Source organism: Thamnophis sirtalis, unplaced genomic scaffold (genome assembly GCF_051295495.1).
Source record: "Thamnophis sirtalis isolate CommonGarterSnake01/CBP01778 unplaced genomic scaffold, rThaSir2_p1.2 scaffold_6, whole genome shotgun sequence".
Taxonomy (NCBI): domain Eukaryota; kingdom Metazoa; phylum Chordata; class Lepidosauria; order Squamata; family Natricidae; genus Thamnophis; species Thamnophis sirtalis.
Genome location: NW_028261386.1, coordinates 109,696,122 through 109,721,232, shown reverse-complemented (window position 1 = coordinate 109,721,232; position 25,111 = coordinate 109,696,122). Strand labels below are relative to the sequence as shown.

General features: G+C 35.0%; 1 protein-coding gene across 3 annotated transcripts in view; it reads left to right on the top strand.

The window, feature by feature from the left end:
* Positions 1 to 25,111, top strand: part of GRIK2 (glutamate ionotropic receptor kainate type subunit 2) — a 513,484-nt gene that overhangs the window by 214,632 nt on the left and 273,741 nt on the right. For all 3 annotated transcript variants that reach the window (XM_087718717.1, XM_087718715.1, XM_087718716.1), the window contains 2 exons: positions 830 to 1,006; positions 3,091 to 3,348. In XM_087718717.1, coding sequence (XP_087574843.1) covers positions 830 to 1,006; positions 3,091 to 3,348 — 435 coding nt within the window. The remainder of the gene's footprint in view (positions 1 to 829; positions 1,007 to 3,090; positions 3,349 to 25,111) is intronic.

Here is a 25,111-nt window from a genome sequence, read left to right as displayed (position 1 = left end):
TGATAACGAGGGAGCAAGGGATATACAGTTAACCATAGTGACATTCTGGCCACATTGAAAGCATTATTTCATATTGTGACTCACTGATCTTTTCTGCATATATGCATGTATGCATTTTTTTTTCCAGTACTTGCAGTTTACAGATATGGAAGTCATGAACTGACTCCTGCTCTGTGTAGAAATTGTATGATGGATGAAAGGAAGGGTCAATCTCCAGTACTCTTAACAGAATAACAGAATTGGAAGGGACCTTGGAGGTCCTTTAGTCCAACCCCTTGTTCAAGCAGGGGACCCTATACCCATGATGGCAAACCTATGGCACGCGAGCTGTTGCCCCAGTTCAACTCTGCTGAGCATGCACGTGCGCCTCCCGCCAGCTAGCTGGTCTTTGAGTCACTTCCACGCATGGACGGTGGGTGGGACATGTGCAGGGTGGCCACATGTGCATGCACGGGGGCTGAGCATGCATTTTGAGGATTTGGGCATACACATTTGTGCACGTCCGTGTGTGCTTTGGGCACTTGGTCCAGAAAAGGTTAGCCATCACTGCCCTATACTATCCCAGACAAGTGGTTGTCTAGACTCTTCTTAAGATCACCCAGAACATCTGAAGGCAAGCCATTCCACTGGTTAACAGTTCTCAATGTTAGGAATTTTTTCCGTAGTTCTAGGTTGCTAATCTAGGTAATTATTCCTATGTAACTAATCTCTCCTTGATTTGTTTCCATCCATTGGTTTGATCATTGGTTTATTTTTTCATTGCCTTAGATGTACTTCTAAGTAAAAAAAAATGATCTTGATGTCTCTCTCTCTCTCTCCATTTTTATAGGGGGTATTTTTGAATGTGTGGAATCTGGTCCAACTGGAGCAATGGGAGCAGAAGAATTGGCCTTCCGATTTGCTGTGAACACAATCAACCGAAACAGAACCCTGCTGCCAAATACCACACTAACATATGACACTCAGAAAATTAATCTCTACGATAGTTTTGAAGCATCTAAAAAAGGTATGCTTTAGAAAGTCTCGGAGTTTGGTTGACAGTTGTCTAGGCAGTCTAAACATTTAATAGAATAAAGAGGCAAGCAAAGTCAGCAAATCCAGAAATCTGTTTAATGAGAGTTCACACCAGGCCAGTGTGATCAAAATACATCTCAGTGAAGTGCCGCAAGGTGTGTTATAGTTTCTACCACACATCGGTGGTGCAAAATGCTAAACAGGCATTATTCATTCATTCTTTATAACAATCTATAGATGGCCTTCCAAAGTTCAGTTGTAGAAGGAAATGAGAAAAATTGAACTTTTCTGATTCAGAAAAATTTGTGCAGTCATGTTAATCAGCCTGTCTCTTGAGATCATCTTGAAAAATCCCTTTTGTATAATTGAAGCTTTTCAAAGCCGTACAGTTATATGAAGGGAAAAAAATCATTTTACAGATGCAGCATTTAATATGTAAAATTTCCTGCATTCTAACATCATCCAAATAGTTTATAAATTTATTGAATAGCAAAATTCAACCTTGGAGTCCTGTGTTAGGCTGTTTGACATTCCCGCTTGACATGGAATCATTGAACTATGATTGTTCAACCAACACAAAATAGAAGGGAAAAAGCAAAACATAAAAATCCATGCATTGTCAAAAAAATTTATCAGGCATTATTTTAAAAGCAATAAAAGTACAATTTAAAAAAAACGCAAAACAGAATAATCCATTCTTTGTGAATGGAAGTATTTTAGCTCTTTCAGGGAAATGGAAAATTTTTAATTTTAAAAATTCTTTTTTCCCATACTTCAGATTTCAAGGTGTTCCAAGAATTATACCAGCTTCAAGGAATATTTCCATAGGCATAGTGTAGACTACACTATGGCCAGAGAGGGGAATCTGTTGAAAAACTGCCCCTCCAGCCATGCTAACAGAAGTCTCTTTTCTCATAAATGGTGCAACATTACAGCCTACAAGCCCCTGGCTATCAAATCTATTATTACCTGCAAAAATACAGATAGCAGACAACAGCAAAAAACATGATTCACAATATGGCTACTCCTTTGGAGATTTCAAAGGATGCAGTGGCTCAGGTGCTAAGACACTGAGCTTGTTGATCAGAAAGGTCAGCAGTTTGGTGGTTCAAATCCCTAGTGCCTCACAAAAGTGAGCTCCCGTTACTTGTCCCAGCTTCTGCCAACGTAGCAGTTTGAAAGCATGTAAAAATGCAAGTAGAAAAATAGCGACCATCTTTATGAAAAGGTAACAGAGTTCCATATGCCTTCAGCATTTAGCCATGTCAGCCACATGATCATGGAGATGTCTTTCGACAGCGCTGGCTCTTCAGCTTTGAAACAGAGATAAGCACCACTAATCAGTTTCTTCCCCTGCACCCACATGTCCATCACATGGTCCAATCAACACACCATCCCAGATCAGCACATATGTGTGATGGGAACCTTTACCTTGGAGATTTGAATGTGTAATTCTGGAATCCTATACCTAGTGGTTATTTAGATTTTTGCAGATAACCAGGAGCAAAATGGAGCATTATAATACAATAAGTGCCTCATTGGAAGAACTGAAGAATGATGCTAGGGTCAGATTATTATCTATCTATCTAGGGAATCTATCTAACTAGTCTCAATGGGTTGACAATGACTCAGTGGCATGGAATCATAATAATTAATAGCTCTGTATGAACCTATGTGGCTGGACACTACATTTTTCATTCAGTGCCTTCTAGTCAGTTTTGACTCCTAGTAACTGCCTGGGCAAATCTCTGCAGGGTTCTTGATAAAAAAAAATCAGAAGTGATTTGCTATTGCCTCCTCCCTAAGACTGGGAGAGATTGAATGGCCCAAGGTTGCCCAACTGGATTTATGCATAAGGCAGAATTTCTAGTTTGATGTCTTAACCTTGGCTCTCTGATCATGAATTAGATGATAAGTAAATATAGCATGCATGCATGCATGCATGCATGCCAGCCTTCCTTCCTTCCTTCCTCCCTCCCTCCCTCCCTCCCTCCCTCCCTCCCTTCCCCCTGAAAAGAGTTTAAACATTAGCCCTTATTCTTTGTGTAATATGAATTGTATTTATCTTTTTTTCAGCTTGTGACCAGCTCTCATTGGGAGTAGCAGCTATCTTTGGCCCTTCCCATAGCTCTTCAGCAAATGCAGTGCAATCCATCTGCAATGCACTGGGGGTTCCACATATACAGACCCGCTGGAAGCATCAGGTTTCAGACAACAAAGACTCATTTTATGTCAGCCTTTATCCAGATTTTTCTTCACTCAGTCGTGCCATCCTTGACCTTGTGCAATTCTTCAAGTGGAAAACTGTCACAGTGGTTTATGATGACAGCACAGGTAAGCACAACTCTGGTACTTACATATGTGGATGCTTTTAATGCAATATGTATAATCCTTTAACTAACCTAAGAATTACAGCTTAGTGCATGTGATTAGTTTGCCTGAAAATACAATGAGATGTTGCAAGCTTTAATATTAAAAGATTTTACATACATTCCTTCTGCACATAAAGCTATCAGTTAAGTGTGCTGTTCCGTATATTTAATCTTCATCCAGAGAGAAAAGGAGAGAGAATGTTTCACCATAAACATGTTTATCTAGGCATCTTGACTGAAGAAAAACATATGAAAATTTCATGAGAGCTATCTTTTGCTATTTCAGCTGAAAAACAAATCAGAGAGAATTTGTAGTACCTTCAGTAGTATCTCTTTTATAAACCACCTTGTAAACCTAGTTGTTTACATTTTATTGAAAGATTTATAATTTTAAACCTGCAATTTGTTTTTATAAAGCAAACAGGTTCTGACATACTTATCCATTGTATTGAGAGTGAGGATCAGGCAGGGAATTTCAAAATATTCAGTCACAAAAGGAGTTCCAACATGGACACACACTTCTCCATTGGCTATGTACTGCCATTGACACAACTCTCTGTGTTAAATACAAATGTAATTGAAGAACTATCTCTGCCCATGGAAACCAAGTTCCACCCATGGAGTTCTATTTGGCTTGAAAAAGTTCTCAAGTTAATTGTGGAGATACTAAGCTAAATACTTCTACCAACTCCATGCAACCCCCCCTCCCAGTTTCTCCCAGACTAAGTGTGGCAGTCCTGAAGATCCAAAAAAGATCCAAAAGATGGCATCCAGGGCTGACAGTAACCTGAAAATGGGTTTACTTTGTGTTCTTGGATTAATGTATCTGGAGATCTCTTCTAGGTTGAGGGTGATGTAGGAAAGTAACTCATATCATTGATGTTATAATTTTTTGGAACATTTCTGGGTAATACAACACAGAGACAAACATGCACATGCACGTGCGCGTGCGCACACACACACACGCACACACGCACACACACACACACTCACCCATACTCATAGATACTGAATTTTTTAGAAAGACCCCTTTGGCCAAATCTTCATTTTTTTAATCAGTAAAGCTTACACATTGTATCTTATATTAACATTGTAGTATAAATGCTTTAGAGGAAACAGATTGTTATAAACAATTTATAGATCTGAGCATGGCACAAACCTGCACAGTTAAAAACTGCTCTGTAGTCTGAGGTGCAATATAAATAATTAATAATATTAAATAGTTTGATTTATGAGCATTTTTTATTTCATGTTAACCACCTAAGCCCCTGTTATGGGAGCAATAAACTATAGTTATAACAAAGGGTCTTTATCTGTTATGCTATTTTATTTTTAATGAGTGTCTATTCAACACTATTCATCAAGTCTCTGAAAATGAGATCTTACTATCAGGGGGAACTAGCTATATCAGTGATGTGCATAAGATCTGAAGATATATTTCAAGAATTTTGGCTCTGCAGAGAAGGAAAAGTGTATGGTATTTTGTTCATCAACAGATTTGTCTGTACTTTTGTACAGTATCTGTATTCCATTCTGATATTTTCAACACCAGATGTTGTCAACAACAAAAATACTATCCCTAACAAGCATTTTGCAAATCTTTATGGTGAGTGATCAATTGGATGGTCATTCATGAATTAACTATTCTTGTTTATGGTTTTGTAGATACAGCTTGTGTTCTAAAGCAGTGTTTCCCAACCTTGGCCACTTGAAGATATCCGGACTTCAACTCCCAGAATTCCCCAGCCAGCATTCGCTGGCTGGGGAATTCTGGGAGTTGAAGTCCGGACATCTTCAAGTGGCCAAGGTTGGGAAACACTGTTCTAAAGGAATCACATAAGTAGAGTATCGAAATTCTTGACAGAAGGACCTTAAATCGTCCTTCTCCCCCTTCATCTTAGTTTCCCTCATTGAGGATTAGTGAGGCAGAACTTTGAGCTAAAATTCAAATTCTCATCACAAATATCCATAGGATATTCACTGAAGAAGTTATCCTTATCCTAAAAAATGCCTGCTTTTGTTTAAATGTAATATCATGATGAAACTCCATGAAAACAAATATTAGCTGTTGTCTACCATAATTCAGGTGCAATGTCCTTGTTTTTTACTAAAATCAACATTGAATAACAACCAGTTTTGACTTTAAATCAATGGCATGAAACTTACTAGCCGATTTTTGGTCCTTTCTCAGCCTTGGGAAGAAAGCCAGGATAAACCACTTCTGAAATCTTTAAAAAAAAAAAAAAAAACCTGCAGGGATTTGTCCAGGCAGTTTTCAAGCGTCAACATTGACTTGTAGGCATGAAATCAATCAATCAATTAAAAATAATGTTGTATAATTCTTCTAATTGGATGGCTTCTTCTCTTGAAGTTAATGCTAACTAAATTTAGATGTAGACTATTTTTTTCACAGAAACAATGTGAATGTAGCATATTTATGTCAATGTGGCTAGGGTTTTGCTCAGGGAGGAGCAGGGGAATGAATTCCTCAAATTGTGTTGAGAGATTCAGCATGTGAAATATGTCTTTTTGCACTGAGCAGTGGCTCCTGCCACATAAATGTTTCCCATTAGAGAGAGGTACATTGTCTGAGAACTAATTGCTTCATGTGGCACACAGGCACACAAAATGTGTGAATGGTATGATCTCCAGAAGCTGTCACTACAATGTGGTTTTAAATGTGAGGAGAGAAAGGAGAGAAACAGAGAGAGGGAGAGAGATTTTACAAACGTGACTGGATAGTAATAATTGTGTGTGTATTTAATTTTAATTTAATTATAATCAAAATTAATTCAGATATAGTTTTCTTCTCTAGCAACTCAAAGACCAAGGCCTGACTTTAGCCAAGTAATAGTTGTATCATTCTGCTATAAATGGACCACATTTAATTTATCATGATTTGCCCAAAGTAAAGAGGTACTTTATTTTTTTTTAAGGGAAACTGCTTAATTAATTACATTGAAAGGATTTACTCATATATTTTATGACAATGAAAGAAAACATGTATGTTTTTTTTACAAACAATCTCATGTATGTAGCTAGCTTCTGAGTCTGAAAAATAAGTTATTAAACTTAAGATATTGAAATTATCCCCAGATGAAATGTGCAGTCTAAAATTAGTTTTGCTTCTCCTCTTTTACATCTAGTTTTGTGCATGGTATTACATATATATATATATATATATATATATATATATATATATATATATATATATATATATATATATATATATATATATATATATATATATATATATATATATATATATATATATATATATATGTGAAACAGTGATGTACACATATATGCAGTGGTGGGATTCAAATAATTTAACAACCAGTTCTCTGCCCGAATGATTTTTTCCAACAACCAGTTCAACAAACTGCTCAGAAATTTAACAACTGGTTCTCCCGAAGTGGTGCGAACTGGCTGAATCCCACCACTGCATATATGCATGTGTGCACACATAAACATCAGACACATGGACCAACTTTAAATCTATATGCATTAACACTAAAGTCTCACATTGCAGATGTTTTATCAAAACATAAATGCATGTCAATCAAGATGCAAATGAATTGAAGAAATATAAGTAATATGCTTTGGCATGTCAATTTAAAAAATCCTTGAAGTGAGGCCCAAATAGGAATGAATTTAACTCTCTAATTCCCACCCAAATCAGTTTTGTACCTGTCCATTAATATGTATTCATGTTATTTCAACATGAGTCTGTACACAAAACATTAATTTTGTGTTTTTTTTATAAAATATGCTTTCTATACTCCTTCAAAGACATATTTTTGTACACATTTTTCATCAGATTCACATTTTATCTGTATTTTATTCTCAAATGCACCTTATTGTTAGATACACTTCAGTGCATCATCTGATTAGAAAACCGTACTTAAAAATTGGACTGTGACTTCCAGGAAATCATTAGTGAAGGAAAGATAGTTCTGCTGAGAATAGAGTTGATGACTGCTATGGACTGACGAGCCAGTGAATGAACTGGCTTCTCAGAATTCCTCTCTGTATAAGGAGAAGACTTATATTCAGAGGTGATATTCAGCTGTTAGTCCAAACCAGTAGCAGAAATTGTGCCCACCTTCCCCTGCTCTTTGCTGTCCTATTTAGCCACATTTTTGAGGACAGGTGCATGTGCGGAAGGTGCATCTGTGAGCAAAGCACCTTCATGGGAGGCTGGCTGCATGTACGGAAGGGGCACACGTGCACACAAAGTGAGTGCCCGTGGCGAACCACTGGTAACAAAATGTGAAACCTATCGCTGCTTGGATTGCTTACAATTGTTCAAAAAACCTGTTTCTTGGAAGGAGACCATAAGACAGTGATCTCTGGTAGGTTTAGATATCTGGAAGACAATGGATTACCATCAATGCCAAAGCCACAATGGGCATCTTCAAAAAGAGACTGGTTTGCTTACTTCTTCTCTTAATCGCTTCTCTGGAAAGTGCATGTTAGCTGCTTTTAGAATATTAGGAATCTTCAGAATAGAAAATTTCATTACCCTGGGTGAGTCTCCTTCAATCCTTAGTGAAAGACATTTTTATGCAAGTTTGAGGACTTCAAGAAAAAAATCTTATTTCTGAATAAACAGCAAAAGGGTGTTCAGAATGTTGATCCTGGAAAGTTATAAATGGATTATGGGAATATGAAATGAGGTTTGAGATTAATTACAAGAATCCTTCCTGTGAGTGGTTTAAATTCTATAAAACATGAAGATTTTGAAATTAAGTGTGAAAAACCTTCGCATGGGAAAATTCTGCTGATTAGGGAAAAAAAACCATGATAAAATGGGACTTTGAATGGATACTAGAGGAAACCAATAACTAATAATTGAAGGAGAAGAGCTGCATTAATACAGAAAGGAACAAAATAACTTTGGAAGAATTCAAGGACATTTGGGAACAATGTACTCAAAAATTACTCTTAAAATTGTCTGCATTCATAAAACTGGATTTAAAAATGGCTACAGAAGAGGAGCAAGTTTTACTGAACAAGATAGAGCCCAAGGCTTATTCAGATGTGGATTTTAAAAACGACAGATTACAAAAATGATATGGAAAAAGATGCTACACTGGACATGCAAATGAAACTGACTAATGTTTTAATAATTAACAGAAATATGCAAATAATAAACCAGAAGAATGGCTTACTTATTTTGGATTTACAAAGGAGATGTGTTAAAATTTTGAAGAACTTTCTGGGAAGATATGAAGAGAAAATGAAAAGAAATCAAGTTCTGGGAACCATTTAAAGGGATTAAAGATCAAAGGGAAGGAATATATGAGCTTTATATGATCAAGGTTAAAATATATACATTACTGTTTCTGGTAACTCTTATTGGATTTTTGGCTGAATGACAAGGTTTCAAAGATTTGTTTCTATACAAAACAATTAGAAGGGGGAAGCAGAGATTTTTTATTGTAGAGAAAGTGATGTTACTGTTTTAAAAATAAAATAAAAAGTATAAAATTTACTGTATTTATTTATATATTCATTACATTCCTATACTACCCAGCTCACCTAAGTGACAAATTGGTTCGTTTGATTAAGGTTTGTGTGTGTGAGTGTGTTTTATTTCTGATAACTTTTAACGGACTTTTGCTGATTAGAACAGAATGATAAGGTTTTAAGAATTTGTTTATAGATAAGATATTTTTCTTTATTTTTCTTTATTTTTTCAGAACTTTTTTTTATTTTCAAGCAAATATCAGGTACCTTGATTAACAGAAATCCTAGATGCTTACAAAGAAAGAAAAAAACATAGAAAATATGAAAAAAATATCACTACAATGTAAACAAAGAGGTACAGTACTTTACTAGTGAAAACTTACCTTATATAAAGAATACACCAAATTATAAACTATTGCCATTAAGGTAAATCATAAAAATCCAATCAAATTCAATGAAAACTGTGGTTCCTGGTTTTGAAATTTCATTACTTTGATTGGGAACCACCCAGAGTTTCTTTTAAGATGGGCAACTATGAAATAAATAACATAATTAAATTTGAACATTATCTATGATTTTTTTTTAAAATCAGAAATAAAAAACTGATCATTGTTTGGACAACTTCTTCAGCATTAGGAAGAATAATTTTGATACATATGTGTTGATCTACCTCAAGTCTAATGCCAACTACAGTATATATAATCTTCCATTGTGATCCTTGCATTAAAGCTGAAATGAATCTACTGAATTTCTCTAATTGCTTGTAGGCTGTATGTGATTACAGTATCCCAAGCTTCCTTTAATCCATATGATGGTTCTCCTATTTCTGATTGCAATAATAACCCATACAAATTTGAGATTTTTCCTTTTGGTTATTCTAAATAATGAAATATTAAATTCCCAAAATTGTAAGACTGTAATTGCCAAAGATCTAATATTTCTATTGCCCATAAAGGATTTAAATTGCTGCAAAAAAGCCATTCATTAAGTGATAAATGCAGTGTTACTATAAAAATCATTTAGTCCATAAAGATTTCATATTTTCAAAAATTTAATTTGTGTCAAAGTCTAATCCTGGTCTAAAATTATTAACAAAGAAGTTAAAGGAGAAACATCCTTTATCAAAACTATGCATTTATTCTTCCAAATTTGAAGCATTGTTTTAGTAAAAACATTTTCAAACTATTTTATCCTAGAAAAAATGTTTTGGATTAAAAAAAACACTGTTATAAAGTTATTTGATTTTAACATAGTTTCAATTTGAATCCATTCCTTGGAAGAATCTTCCATAATAAATCATAAATCCTAACCTTGCTTCTTGATAATATATTAACAAATTTGATATATCCTAACTGTATTGTTTCTGAGATCTATATAGAAGCCTCTTAATTACTCTCATTTTTTTAGCTTAAAAGCAAAAGCTTTCTATTTTTTTTCTCCCTCCACTGTCTCAAAACCTATTGATAACTGATTTCTTTCATGCAAAGCATTGCATAAAAATAAAAATTAGGTATTAAAATTTCTTTAAATTCTTCATAAAATCCTCATGGCCATTGTCAGGGCTAGTAAATTTTCCATTTGGAATAGATTTTAAAAAATACAGAAATTTCTGAAATAAATAAATAAATTCTTCAGGACCATTTGTGGGAATATTAATCTATTTAAATATTTATTTAATATTTATTTATAAATACATGAGATATGAAGAAAAGATCCTATGTTGTAGTATTGCAGAAGGTGATAAGTTACTGAAATTGTATTTTTCATGATGGAAAGGAAAATAATTTATTTCTTTATATATCTTTTCTTTTTTTACTATTTTTTTCATTTTTACATTTTTTTCCCTCTGGACTTTTTTCTTTTTTTATATTTTTCTTACTTTGTGTTAGTTTTTAATCTTTATCTTTAATCAAAAATATTATTTTTTGTAAAAGAAAAGAAAATTGGCAAGGTGTGATTTTTTCCCCAATCTAGACCATAAGAAATATTGTATTTCAGTTATACTCTCTTGTCAATGAAAATGGGCAATCCACTGTATGTTACTTGTGAAAATCGTATTTTTTTAAAAAAAAAATCTAGGAAACTGAGATCTATATATAGTCTTTAAAACTGCTGATCAACTCATCACAATCTGCATTCTGCAAAATAATTAAAAAACGTTTTTAAAGGCAAGGCTTGAGCTCTTACTACATTTTAATGTTTTTAAGAAAAGTTTAAGAAATAATAAACGACATGCAGCTTTCTTCTCAAATTTCTAAAATAAACAACAACAACAAAAACCCTAGCTACATGAATTAATCTTCTCTAAGCTGAAAGGCGGAGATCAGCTCCATTCTAAAGAGTGCTTTGTAGGCATTAAAAGTTTTGAAGCTAGATTTCAATTTCAACAACTGTGCATAATATAAAAAACATAATATCACTTTAATTTGCATAATGATTACTTGCTCTTTTTTTTGCTTACATCTGCCGTTTACTGTACATCTGTTAAGGTTTTAGGTAGAATCTAAATATCATAATGAACTTTTATCTGCCCTATATATCCTACATTTTTATCCTCCAAATCTTCAGAAATCCATTAAATCTGTAACAGAGATGGCCTTAAGAACTGCTCATGACTACATAAAAAATAAAATAAAAATCTCAGTATTACACACATGCTCCCAGATTTGACTTATGGTCATTCACTCATACACTTACCATCCTGGAAAATAGCCACACCAAAATCATACTTACTCACATCCTCAAATTGGTTCCTTCTTAATTACTTCCCCTAAGAGAGCTTTTCCTGACTTTTATCCACTCTGCTTACATGCTTTTTCATCTTTAGGTATGGCAGTTTCATCTTAGTCTTATGAAGGAATACAAAAAAACAGTACTCCAGCTACTCCTCACTCTTATGAGTGTACGAAGTATTCCTTTCAGGCAGTGTTTTTCAACCTCAACAACTTGATATCTCATAATATCAGAATTCTCCAGCAAGCATGCTAGCTGGGGATTCTGGAAGTTGAACTCCATACAACTAGAATTATTGATGATGAGAAACATTACTTTACAGGATGGACTGTCCCAGCATTGGGTGGACCAACTTAATTTGACTATTTGGGAGTGGTGCAACAGTGTTGTTTCAGCTGGCAAGCACAGTACAATGGTGGGATTCAGCCAGTTCACACCACTTCAGGTGAGCAGTTTGGTGAACTGGTTATTGGAAGAAATCATTAGGGCAGAGAACTGGTTGTTAAATTATTTGAATCCCACCACTGGCACAGTGTTTTAACCACTGAGCCATCACATCCTCACTGCCATCAGTAAAAGGAGAGAAATATGAGACTCTGGGGTACAATGATAAGGTGGAAATTGCCTTCAATAAGGAAATCACATCTCATACCTCCAAAAGAAACTGCAATACTATCTTCATTTTGTTTCACTTGGAACAGCAACCCATGTCAAGGACATTGATAAGTCTTCTTACAGACTCATGGCACTGAAACGCTCATGCTAATTTGAAATTACAGCTGCCCTTGAATGTGGAATTTGGAGGAAATTCCAAAGATGAAGGAAAAAGATTCCAGGTTAAAAAAATGCAGTGTTTTTTTTTAAATAAAATGTTTTTAATCCATACATGTATTCTGATAAAATAGTGTTTGGATTTTATGAACAGGAAGTGTGTAGGTGCAGAATTTATGAATGATTTCATTATACATTCTCACTTCATTATCATGGTCTGAAGCAGCATAAATCAGTGTACATGAAACTGACTATCACATGCATACATTTCTTTGGAGTAATGTGATTTATGACATCAGATTTTATTGTAATAAATGAGAATTTTGATGATTTGGTGCAGAATCAGTTGATCTATATTCCATGTTTTGGCAAATGAACGATACTTAGCCAAGAGATTTAGTCAAAGAATAGCCTGAAGCTCCTTGCCTGGAGCTTCTTCTTAGCATGAATTCACTATGAACAGAAAAGACAGGACAACATAATTATTAGATATGTTTTTATATCCAGATAGAGTGTAAATCTTTGCAAAGTTGCCTAGCTATAAAAGTTTGAGTTTGAGTTGAGTTTATTGGTCTTGTATGCCGCCCACTCCCGAAGGACTCCGGGCATCTTACAATAAACAAGGTAAGGGGATAAATAAACAAAACAACACTTTAAAATACACAACATTCACAGTTACCGTGGGGCTGGATATTTCACAAGCCCCCCCGGCCTGCTGGAGCAACCAGGACTTGGTGGCTTTGCGGAAGGCCGGGAGGGTCCGGATCTCCACGGGGAGGTCATTCCAGAGGGCTGGAGCTGCAACAGAGAAGGCTCTCCCCCGGGGAGTCACCAGCCAACATTGGCTGGCAGATGGAATCTGGAGGAGACCTAAACTATAAGCTACAGTAATAGGAATACAGAAAAAAGGCAATGCTTCTTTTTCTAGAAATGAGATTGGCTAAAAGCAATTTATGTTAGAGTAAGCTTAAATATAAATGAGGACAGAACTTTCAAACAGTTGTAAGTATAACAGTGTTATCTTGTAAAGGACTTTAATTGTTACTTTTCCCACATGACCAGGGTGCTCAATAGAAGGAACTGTAAAATACACTACCAATAAATAATGGTTTTCAATCCATTTTTACAAAGTATAAGAATATTGATTCTGGGGGTATTATTATTTAGTTGCTCAGTAGAGTATGTTTTGAGTAACCTTTGCAGTAACTTCAAGGGCAACACAATTAGTAATTATTTACAAAAGCTCATTATTGCATGGTGTCCTTCTTTTAATGAAAACTGATTGTTTTATTAGTTGTGTATTATATAATTATATTTGTTTCTCAGTCCTAAAAAAGTAGAGAAAATTTATATTTTAATTATTGTTCCCATGGTTTTAACTTCTCTGCATTAATAATCTCTCAAGTTTGTGAACATTAATTTGATTTATGCTTAAATATTCTGCTCTTTTAATCCTTATAATTCATTTAACAATTGTGGAAACTCTCAAAGCAGAGAGAGCCTAACCTACAAATAACAAACAAGTAATCCATGAACTTGAATATAATTAGGGTTCCTTGTCTAAATAAAATGATGAGTTGTTCATTTTTACAGTATCTCATAGTAAGTGTATTTGTTTGAATCTTGATGATAAAGCATCTAGATATAGCTGTTTTTTAAAAAGAAATACAGTGAAATAATTGTAATAATATGAATAATATACCTATCCTGTGTGTACCAAAAATTGGCCCCACAGGCAATTTAGTACATAAATTAAATTAAGTGTTCAAATTGTTTGCCAAATTTTTCTAAACACTTCCTTACTCATGTGATGCAGAGCCTTTGAACATTCCTAAGTATAGTTTTTTCTGAGGAAAACAAAATAATTAAAAGGGTGCAATTGTGTATGGAGGGCTGACTTTTGGTACTCTATATTGTGTATTTTTTAAAATGGCAATGGAATCAGAGATAATTTTGCAGGATTGGAAGTTCCTGGCCATCTAGAATTCTCAGGATCTCACCATTCATCCTGTTGGATCAGTTGCATTCCAATCACTATAATGCAACAGTCCCCAACCTCTGTGGCTTGGTGGCCCAGCTGGGGAGGGGTAGAGGGAAACTGGGCTGTGTGAGTCGTTCCCCTAGTGTAAGCCCCTTTGGCTGGCATGAGCAGTAAGGTGGCGTGCACGCATGCAGCTTGACTTGCGTGAGTGGTGGGCTGGCACGCACACATACAAGTGCCTGCCAGCCTACTGTTCACACAGGTTGAGCTGCACGCCTGTACACATGCATTCCAGCCAGCCATTCACGTGGCCCAATTCCAAATGGGCCGCGGCCCAGGGGTTGGGGACTCGTGTTATAATGAAATGTTTATGATTACAATGACACTTTGCATTTATGGACAGAACTAAAATTCAGTAGAGGATATTTTATTTTAGTATTTGTATTTTACAAACCTCTAGGCACCCATTTACCTGAAGAAACTCTGGGCAGTAAACAGAATGAAAACACAGTACACTAAAAATAAAAAAGACCATTTAAAACATTGAGGCTCTGATAAAACTCATGTATATTCATCAATAATCCCAGGCCAGCTGTAATAACAGCCTGGTTAAAACAAAACCAGGTCTTCATCATTTTCCTGAAAGTCAACAGGATCAGGATTTTCTGTCTCTCAGGTGGGAGAGCTTGCTCCATAAGGCAAGCACCACAACAGAGAAGTTAGGCTTCTTAGGTCCCAACAGGCAACAGAGGGAAGCTGGATCGTGCCTACCCAGTAAGAAGTAGTAGACACCAGTGGAAGTCAGGGATTAATCTCTAGTTCGCCCAGCCTTTTACAAGCTAAATTTTCAAGAGCTTAAGAGGTTGCTAAAGAAGAAGAAAGGCATTTTGCTTGAAGAACATGTGTTGGCAGAATCGACAAAAGGCAAGGAATAATCATAATAGAATTCTAATAGCATACTGTAGTTGTAGTGTTATAGTAGTCTAGTAATTAGTAACAATACACTCATAACCATTCACTCATTGGACTTGTCAATAATTTGAGATACTGCTGGAGTAGCGGACTGCACAGATAAACCTTGATAATCTTGACTGGGTAGCCAGAAAATTAATGAGTATGAATGATGTCCTAGACCTAGACCTTTGTAGCATAGATTATATTTTTCAAAAAAGGCTAATGGGTAAGGACATTTACAGGTTTGCAAAAAATGTAAAGGAAAAAACAAGATCTTAATGATTGCATCAACAGAAGGGAAAAGTATTAAAATAATCTCAGAAAGGATGTCCACTTTGAAGATATGGCATATAAGCATGACTATAAAAAATAATAGCTTGAAATGAGATTAGAAAATTGGAAAACCAAAGCATCCCATATTTTAAATACACTTAAAGGAAATCAGTCAACATCAGAAGAAGGTGGTGGTTTAAGAAAGGTACATTAAAAAGGGAAATGGAGGAAACGTGTGGGGTTTTTTTTTCAGTCCAAGAACAAGCACTACACACAAATACCATCAAAGCAAAAGGAGAAAATCTCAATTTGGACAGTTAATACCAATTGTGCTGAGTTAGGAATGAAACGATTGACCATATAATAAGCAGATGAAAGTAAAATCACAGCATTTCATAGATTATATTAAAAAAGGGCATGAACAAGTTGAACGGGTACTGCATTGGAATTCACAAAAACATGGATATCAATACTTATCAATAATAATTACTGAAAACCTGAAATTATATTAAATTAATTGACAGGTTAAGAAAAGAGATTTTAAATTTCAGACTGCTTGACACCTGAGACATCACACACCAAACATTATTGTCATTGTGAAAAACCATGTTTGGTTTATTGATGCAGCCTCATGGAAGAAAGGAACAGAAAGCATTATAAAATATTGATATTTGCAAATAACAGATTGGAAGCATTTGAATAAGTTGACAATGTACCAATAGTTATTGGAGCATTAGGTACAATCCAACACAGATTTCCTTAAAAAAGAATTTGGACTGCTTAAATATGGAACAACTTAAAACAGCCCAACTACAAACAAAGACTCTATGGGGATATCTCATACACAATTAGATGCTGTTTTTGCAATCTCAAAGCCCTTAGGTAGGGCTTGAATCAAAAAGAAGAAAAATGACCAACATTGGCTGTGACATATAATTAGTAGAATTGGAGAACATAAATAATACAATACAACAGTTTAGTCATTGAATCTTCTGAATTAAGTTTAAGCTTTTAAATGGTTTTAACAAGAATCCCATGAAAATTGTGCACAATCTGCTATCCATGCAGTTGAATGTGTGGGAGAAAGTCCCCCCTCTCCTTTATATACAATGGAAAACTTGAATCAAGGATGATATTCAGCAGTGAAAGAAAAGATCTCATTGATAAGGAAATGAGAAGTTTCATAAAAAGCAAAGAGAAACATTAACCTCCTCAAAATAGGTTGATATAAAGACAGATGTGTGTATTATCACTTCAGGAATTCTCATTCTGAAGGGCCCCAAGGCATTTGCTTAAAAGGTAGTATCTGATGCCATTGTCTTTATCCATCCTAAATGGACAAAATTGAATGGATTAGAATGGATTATTGCAGTTTATTTGGCCTTGGTTTAGCACAGTGTCTGAAAACATGAATGCATGTTAAGTGTGCCCAATAGATAAACCCATTCATTTAAGTTTGTAAATTGTGGTTTAAGGCTGCCAAGGTTTCAAATTAAGTGTGGCAATTAAATCTCTCCACTCTACATTTCAAGTAGACAGAGAAGGTTAGATAAGTAGATTTATTACTGAAATTTTAGAAGCCATGTATATGAAAAAAAGTTTTTCATATGAAAATATCTAGAATTCTTGCAATTTATGTAAATAAATTGAGCCTCTTTTTTCCTTTTCAGTCAATGGCTATATACTGTATCTCCTTGTTTCCTGCCCTTGAATATTTTTATCCTTGGTCTTTCTTTACAAAATGGTTCTGTGTGAAGGGAGAATACAAGATCCCTACTTAACCAGTTTCAGTCCTTAAAGGGGCTGAAAATGTTGTGTTGATCCTATTTTCTCCCTCCCCCCTCTCTCATACACAAATCACAGCGTTTGGTTTTTTTATCATTGTATAAATAAAGTTTGCTGTGCAATTGCAATAATCACAGCTCAACATATGATTTTGCTGAACTGGATTATTTCATGTTTCGTAGTTCATATTTCCTCTAAATATTGAACCACTTAAAGAGTTTATTTATTTTTAACATCCACAATAGCAGGTCCGTTTTTCTCCTCCTTCCCCCATACATGTACAAAGCAATTTTTTTATGTGGATGTCAACAATTCTGAAAATCATTGTTTCCCCTCTATCAGCTTCCATCTCTGAAAATGTTCTCATTGGGATTCAGCTCCCTTTTGTGTTGCATAGTGATAAATCCTCATCCTACACATTTGGCAGTTTAGGGAACAGTTTTCAGAACATGCATTCAGCTAACAACTGTCATATATTTTACTGTCAAGGCTATTTTGCTGTAGCATCTCTTTCAAGCATGCTCATTAAGGTTATGCATAAACTAATGGGAGTTTAGATCAACCCTTAGTCATTGGTGCCATGCATTCATCCTGTTTTGGCCTGCCGGTGGCCAGAGGAGCTGGCAGCAGAGTCAGACAGTGAGGAGGTTGGGGAGGAACATGGGCCAGGGCTGAGGGCTGAGGAAAGCTCAGACGAGGGCTCTGCATCAGAGGCAGAGAGGGAGCTAGATAGCAGCGAGGCAGAGGAACAGCTGGAGCCTGTTCCCAGTGTGCACATGTGCAGAGCTGCCAGAAGGCAAGAACAACTAAGAAAGCAGGGTCGACATAAGAGTAAAGCCACACCTTGTGATTGGACCCTCCCATGGGAAACAAAAGAGGAATGTGTACTGTAAATAAAAGAAATTTTGCAGGAACCAAGACTTTGCTTCTTGCTTTTTAAGGAAGCTGGATCAGAACACAGCCAATGACTTACGCTCCAACACCACTCTAGTGATTTTACAGGGGATAGACTTTGAAATGCTGAAAGAAAAGCTGCTGGAGAGTGTATGATTTTTGAAACCTAATGGTTTTAGTATTTTAGCATAGCATAATGATTTTAGCATTTCTCATCTCCAGAGTCTCCTTGTTACAGTTCCTCTTCTGAAGAATGCTCAGAGGTTTTTTTCTTCTTCTACTAGTACTCATTCTAATACTCAGTTTTCAAAACTTTTGAGTGGTTTTTGGGACAGCATGTGTGAATGACAAGTCGAGCAGGGTTAATTTTCAATTCTGCCTCTCACTTTTGCTACTGCAATGAATAATAAAATTAATAAGATCACGTGAGAGCCAGTTTGCTGTAGAAGTGAAGCAGTGGTGGGTTGCTCTTACCATCTCTGCCAGTATGCTGATCGCAGTCTGTCCGTGCACAAGCCTGACATGCACTGTGCATGCACCTAACATGTGCTGTGCATGTGCCTGATGTGCGCTGTGCGTGCATGCGCAATCCACTGCCCCTGCGATACCTAGCTGCTTATTGGGGGTGCGTGCGTGCTTTTGCAGTGTGCCTTTTGGCATAAAATACAGCTATAGAGCACGGGTGGACAGGTGGGCTAAACGAGCCACAGTACCAGTAACCTCTCAGCTGCTCCAGGCCACTATTGGTACGGCCGTATCGGTCAGGACCGGCAGCAACCCACCACTGAAGAAATTCTACACCTTCCTTAGGTATAAAAGCTGGCTGGATGAGTTTCAGATAGTTATCCTCTCTCAGCCCAACCTATCTCACAGGGTTGCGAATCTGAAAAAAACAGAAAGCTGGTATGTATACAGTATTTGCCTGCTTGAGTGGAGCAATTTAACAAAGGAAGGATAGAAATATAATAATAATTTTAAAAATCAGATCTTCCTTCACCACTTTCCCTGGAGGAATTTTGCATGAAACCTAGAAACTACTATAATCACATCTAGAATTGTTTTACAATTAGCTTACCCTGATTTATTATGTTTTGTTCTAATTCCCCTGGGTCTTTCAACTTTGTACTTCAGTTTTCATTGTACCATTCATTTTTTAAAAGAAACATGCTCTTACTGGTACAATTATCCCCTGATTATCTGATGAGTTTATCTTATTACTGTCTATAGTTAGCACAGCATGCTTAAATACAGAGTACCTTTTCTGTTGGTTACAGGTTTACCATTTATTGTTTTTGTGGACAATGAGTCTTCTAATAGCCCTGTATTTATTTATAAATTTATTTTTTTTAAAAATATGTCTACCTCTGGAGAAAAGACAGGACTGCCAAGCAATTAATAATATTAGAAAACGAAAACTCAGGCAGATAAAGGTGCATTGTCAGACAGTTTTTAAAGTACAAGATGCTAATAAGTCCCAGTGCCATTTTTAGCTCTACTAGTTGACTGAATTAATGAACAAATGAATTGAGTAAGAAAAAGTAAGAAAGAACTTTTTCAATTCTGACATTCCAATTATGAAACAGATAAGTTGGATTAAGGTATAATGTGGCTACTTTCTTTTTCTCCAAGACTCAGTTTTAAACTGTATTTTTCTTATTTGCATAATTAACTTGTACTTGATTGTCAGTCTTATTTAAATTTAGCTCAGTGTTAAGTTTGTTCAGATCAACTAATACAGGTGACAGTCAAATATAAACTAATCAATAACCATTGATACCTGCATTATGATTACAATTCCCATTCCTCTCGTGAGCATGAGAAATACACAGGAACCACAATTACATTTATGTTATCTGTTTATTTTCTACCACCAGAGTGGGGTGGGAAATAGATGGAAGACTTAAATGGAGCATATTTTCTAGGAAATGAGAAATGCCACCTGGGCTGAAAAGTTTGAATACTTTCAGCAAATTATAAGATATTAATAGCTTTTCTTTGTTTTTAAGGGTTTGATCTTTGGTTTACTTCTTGATTATAAAATACAGGACATTATAGATTCGTGATGAAACTTCTTGTAAAATACTTCTAGGACCATTCTCTTGAATTATAATGTTTTTTACCTTTCTGAGTGCAATGTATGAATTAACCTCTTAACTCAATGCTTACCTAGTGTTATGCATGACCCATTTACCCAACAAACCAACCAAAGATTAATTTTTTTAAAAAAAGATTAAACAATATTTTAAAAAAAGATTTAGTACACATATGAAATCTGATTTTTTTCTCCTTTAGAGAGAAGACAAATGTTCAGTCTTATCATTTATTGGTGCAGCTTCCTTTTAAACTTCTTGTTAGCATGCTATGTTTGCTCAAATTTAAATCCTGTACCTTAGCCTACAATACTAATAATAAACATATTTATTTGGCCAGGATATATTTTATTAAACAGTGAGATTTTCACTTTGCATGAAGAAGGTGCCAGCTTCAATTCCCAATGTTTACAGTGCTGGAATAGTTTGAAATCCTAGAGAACAGTGTCAATCACTTCATATAACACTGAGCAAGTTGCGCCAATGGAATAACATAGCAGAATGCAGTCTCCTTAATTCCTACCTATTCTAGTGTTTGTTCATTTCTTCTTCTCTGTCATTCCTCTTTGTCTTCTCTTATAGCTTTGAAGAATTCCAATGTTCCATGGTTGGCAGAATTCTATTAAATATTTCCAAGATGCTCTTAGAAAACTCTACTGAATGTTTATAAATTAAGTTCTTTAAATAGATTTCAGTGAGGCATTCTTACGGATTCATTGATAATCCATTCATGTAGTCAACATTTGTGAACAGTTAATACATCACCTTCTGATGATGGAGTATAAGGGTAAATTTCTGGGGATGAATTTGTAGAACACAGTTGATAATCAATTAGTGATAGGTTGATTTGTTATTCTTTTCTTCTTCCTCTTCACTCTTCTTATGTATTCAGCATTAAACATCTTAGCAGAAAATATAGCAGACATAATGCAAGAAGTAATCTAGCATCAAAACATGGTAATTTACAATCCTGCTTACCTAGTTTGCATATTGGGACAAGGTTATGCTTATTATTTTATTCCTGTTTTGTTTTATATGATATATAGTTAGATTAATTTAATTTCACAGTTTTAAACTGCTGAAGTGAAATTGGAAGCCAAGTCTCATAGGTGATAATCAGAAGTTCTGGGGCTGGCTCATGTTTGCTGTCACAAAATGGACTTTACTGGCATCATCTTTCTGAATTATTTGCAAAATTGTTTTTCTATAAAACCTGTTCAAGGATTATAGAAACTGGCCTTTAGGAAATCTATTTGCCAGACTGAAAGTTTTTCATTAATATCTGTTTGCTGAATTCCATGTAAATTGTATTCATGGCTCACTTAAAAGCCTATGCACATTCAGTTTTTCTCCTTCAAGGATTAACTTTGAATTCACAAGTATATGAAGGAAAAAGGAATCATTTGAGCTGTATTAGCAGATGACGTTGGATTTAATTGGAATGGTCACTTGATGAGTCTTTTGGTTTCTACACTTCTAGTAGTCCTTGATTTACAACCATAATTGAACCTGAATTGCAGTTGTAACTCATGACAGTTGTAAGTCAAGGCACCCACATAACCTGACCTAATATTACAAATGTTTTTACAGTGATCATGAAGCAAATCATACAATTATAAGCCCAAACCCAATCTCCTAAATGGGTATGGGCCAGAACTGGTTTACCTTTTCTAAGGCTATCCTAACTCCAAAGAGTTGTTAAATGACAGGCTGTAAGTCAAAGACTATTGGTAATTGAAGACAGCTATAATCAGGAAGTTGGTTTGCAGGGAATGCATTATGACCCTAGCAGAGAAAATGACATTTATGAAAAGAAAATAAATACTGTGATGCCAAAAGCCTTTTGCTGGAAACTAAACTGAATAACTCTGTCTTACTAAAAACATGCTAAGATGCTTCCAGGTAATCCGTTTTTCTGTAGCCCAGTATTAATAGTTTTCTTAGCATTTTTGTGGTCTCATTTATCAAGAAACTTTTTAGTAAATGTTTATCAACTAAGAATGAAAAATATTACTTCTTATTTTTGTGTAGTAATGAGCTAAGAACAGTACACACCGCTTAAACAATTTATTTACTTATTTTCCTAAATGGTAAAAGCATGGTTTTGGATATTTTTGGATATTTTTACGGTTTTCCAGGTTTGATTTTTACACTCCTACAAATTGTAAGTCACCCAGAGTTGCTTTTTGAAGATTGGATCACCAGCTAATCTGGCTGGATCACCAGCTAATTTGAAAACCATCATGGATCTGCTGTTAGAGCCCTTGCAATTTGCCTAGTGAACAAATAGATCAGATGCTGTTAATATGTCTCTGCACTATATCTTACAACATCTTGAATCTCCAAAGCCCTCTGCAAGGGTCGTCTTTGTAGACTTCAGTTCAGCATTCAATACAATCATTCCAGATATTCTTCTAACTAAAGTAAACTAGCTAGCTATACCTGACCACACTTGTAAATGGATCATAAGCTTCCTAACAGACAGGAAGCAGCAGGTGACAGTAGGAAAAATCACATCAGATATTTGTACAATTAGCACAGGAGCCCCCAGGGCTGTGTCTGTCTCCACTTCTCTCTATATACCAATGGCTGCATTTTAAAAGATCCCTCTGAAGTTTGCAGATAATACAACAGTGATTGGCCTCATTCGAGACAACGATGAATCTGCTTACAGATGGGAGGTTGAACAACTAGCCTTGTGGTGCAACCAGAACAATCTTGAACTAAACACACTCAAAACTGTAGAAATGGTGGTAGATTTTAGGAGAAACTCTCCTATACTCCTCTTACAATACTAGATAACACAATATCAACAGTAGACACCTTCAAGTTTCTAGCCTCTATCATATCTCAAGACTTAAAATGGACACCTAACATGGACACCTAACATCAAAAACATCATCAAAAAAGCACAACAAAGAATGTTCTTTCTGCACCAACTCAGAAAGCTCAAACTGCCGAAGGAGCTGCTGATTCAGTTCTACAGAGGAATAATTGACTCTGTCATCTGTACCTCTATAACTGTCTGGTTTGGCTCTGCAACCAAACAAGACAGACATGGACTTCAACGGATAATTAGAACTGTAGAACAAACAATTGCTACCAACCTGTCTTCCACTGAGGACATGTATACTGCACAAGTCAAAAAGGGAGCTGTGAAAATATCTACAAACCTCTCACATCCTGGACATAAATTGTTTTAACTTCTACCCTCAAAATGATGCTATAAGGCAGTGCACACTGGAACAACTAGACACAGGACAGTCCGTCCCCCCGTCCCCCCCGAATGCCATCATTCTGCTAAACAACTAATTCCTATCAAACTCTTTACTAAGACTGTATTACTATTCTTCTTTTCATCCTTCCTATTACCTATATCCACCTACTTATGACTATAACCATGTTGCTTGTATCTTTATGATTTATATTGTTTTATTTGTTTCCTAGTATGATTTGATTGATTATTAGTAACCTATGACTATCACTAAGTGTTGTATCATATGATTTTTGATTAATGTATTTTTTCTTATTTTATGTATATTGAGAGCATATACACCAAAGACAAATTCCTTGTGTGTCAAATCACAGTTGGCCAATAAAGAATTCTATTCTATTCTATTCTATTCTATTCTATTCTATTCTATTCTATTCTATTCTATTCTATAAATATTTAAAATTCAAGAGGTCTATGAATTATGTAAACATATAACAAACATCACCAAAGCTATAGAGTATGTAGAGAACACATTTATCATTTTTAAAGAAAGTCATTTTCATCCAGTTCTTATTCCACTATGTTTGAATCCCCAAAATTAATTCTAAGTAACCATTTGCATAGAATAGTGTAACTATGCTATGTTCCGGGTCATGTTTGACCTATGAAAGATGTATTTTAAAAACACTGACAAAAACTTGACAATTCGATCTGATTGTAGAAATATTGTGTATTTTATTGTTGTTATTTGACATATATCTTGTACTTTTTATTTTAAAATGTAGACTAAGGTTATTTTATTATATAGCTGTAGTGTTATTTTTATTATTCAATTTGTGTATTAATTTAATATTATGTTTTTGCCTTTTTGTTTTGACTTAAAACAAGAAGGTACTTTATTATACATTTGTATCTATACTGAAGAAAGTCAAAAGTTTCTCCTTTTGTATTTTTTCCATATTTTTTGTCACTTTTAAACTTCTTTACCCATTTGGTCTCTTCCCCTCCTAATCATTCTTTTTATTTTACTTTGTATTCTATTTCTTTCTGAAACTCAGTAAAGTCTGTTTTTAAAAAATCAGACAAAAAGTAAAACTGATATAAAGTAATTTATTTTTAATAAAATCAAATACAAATTTTCTTTCAGTCATGTAGTCCGAATTTCTAGTTCATTTTAAAAACTACAGTTCAGAACCAAATTTGGAGAATGCAGTCAAGATTCTGAGGGAAATAGATTTGACACTAATATTCTTAGCAGTCCCGATTTATACTCATTTATCTTTTCTGCAAGGGGAACTTTTGAAAGTTTGGAGAACGCATTGAGCACCTTTTTGATAATTTGAATATGAGTGTTATGGTGAACATCATGATCAGTCAAACTATGTTGGATGGTTGACACTTCACCTAACTACATATAACTTCTTACTTGTATAAATTTTAAATAAAAAAGTATCTATTATAAGAAGGACAAGGGATTTGGTTGGTATCAAGGGAAACTTTCACCCAGTTAATAATATATCAAATAATCTGAATGGATGTATGCCCATAATTTATAATA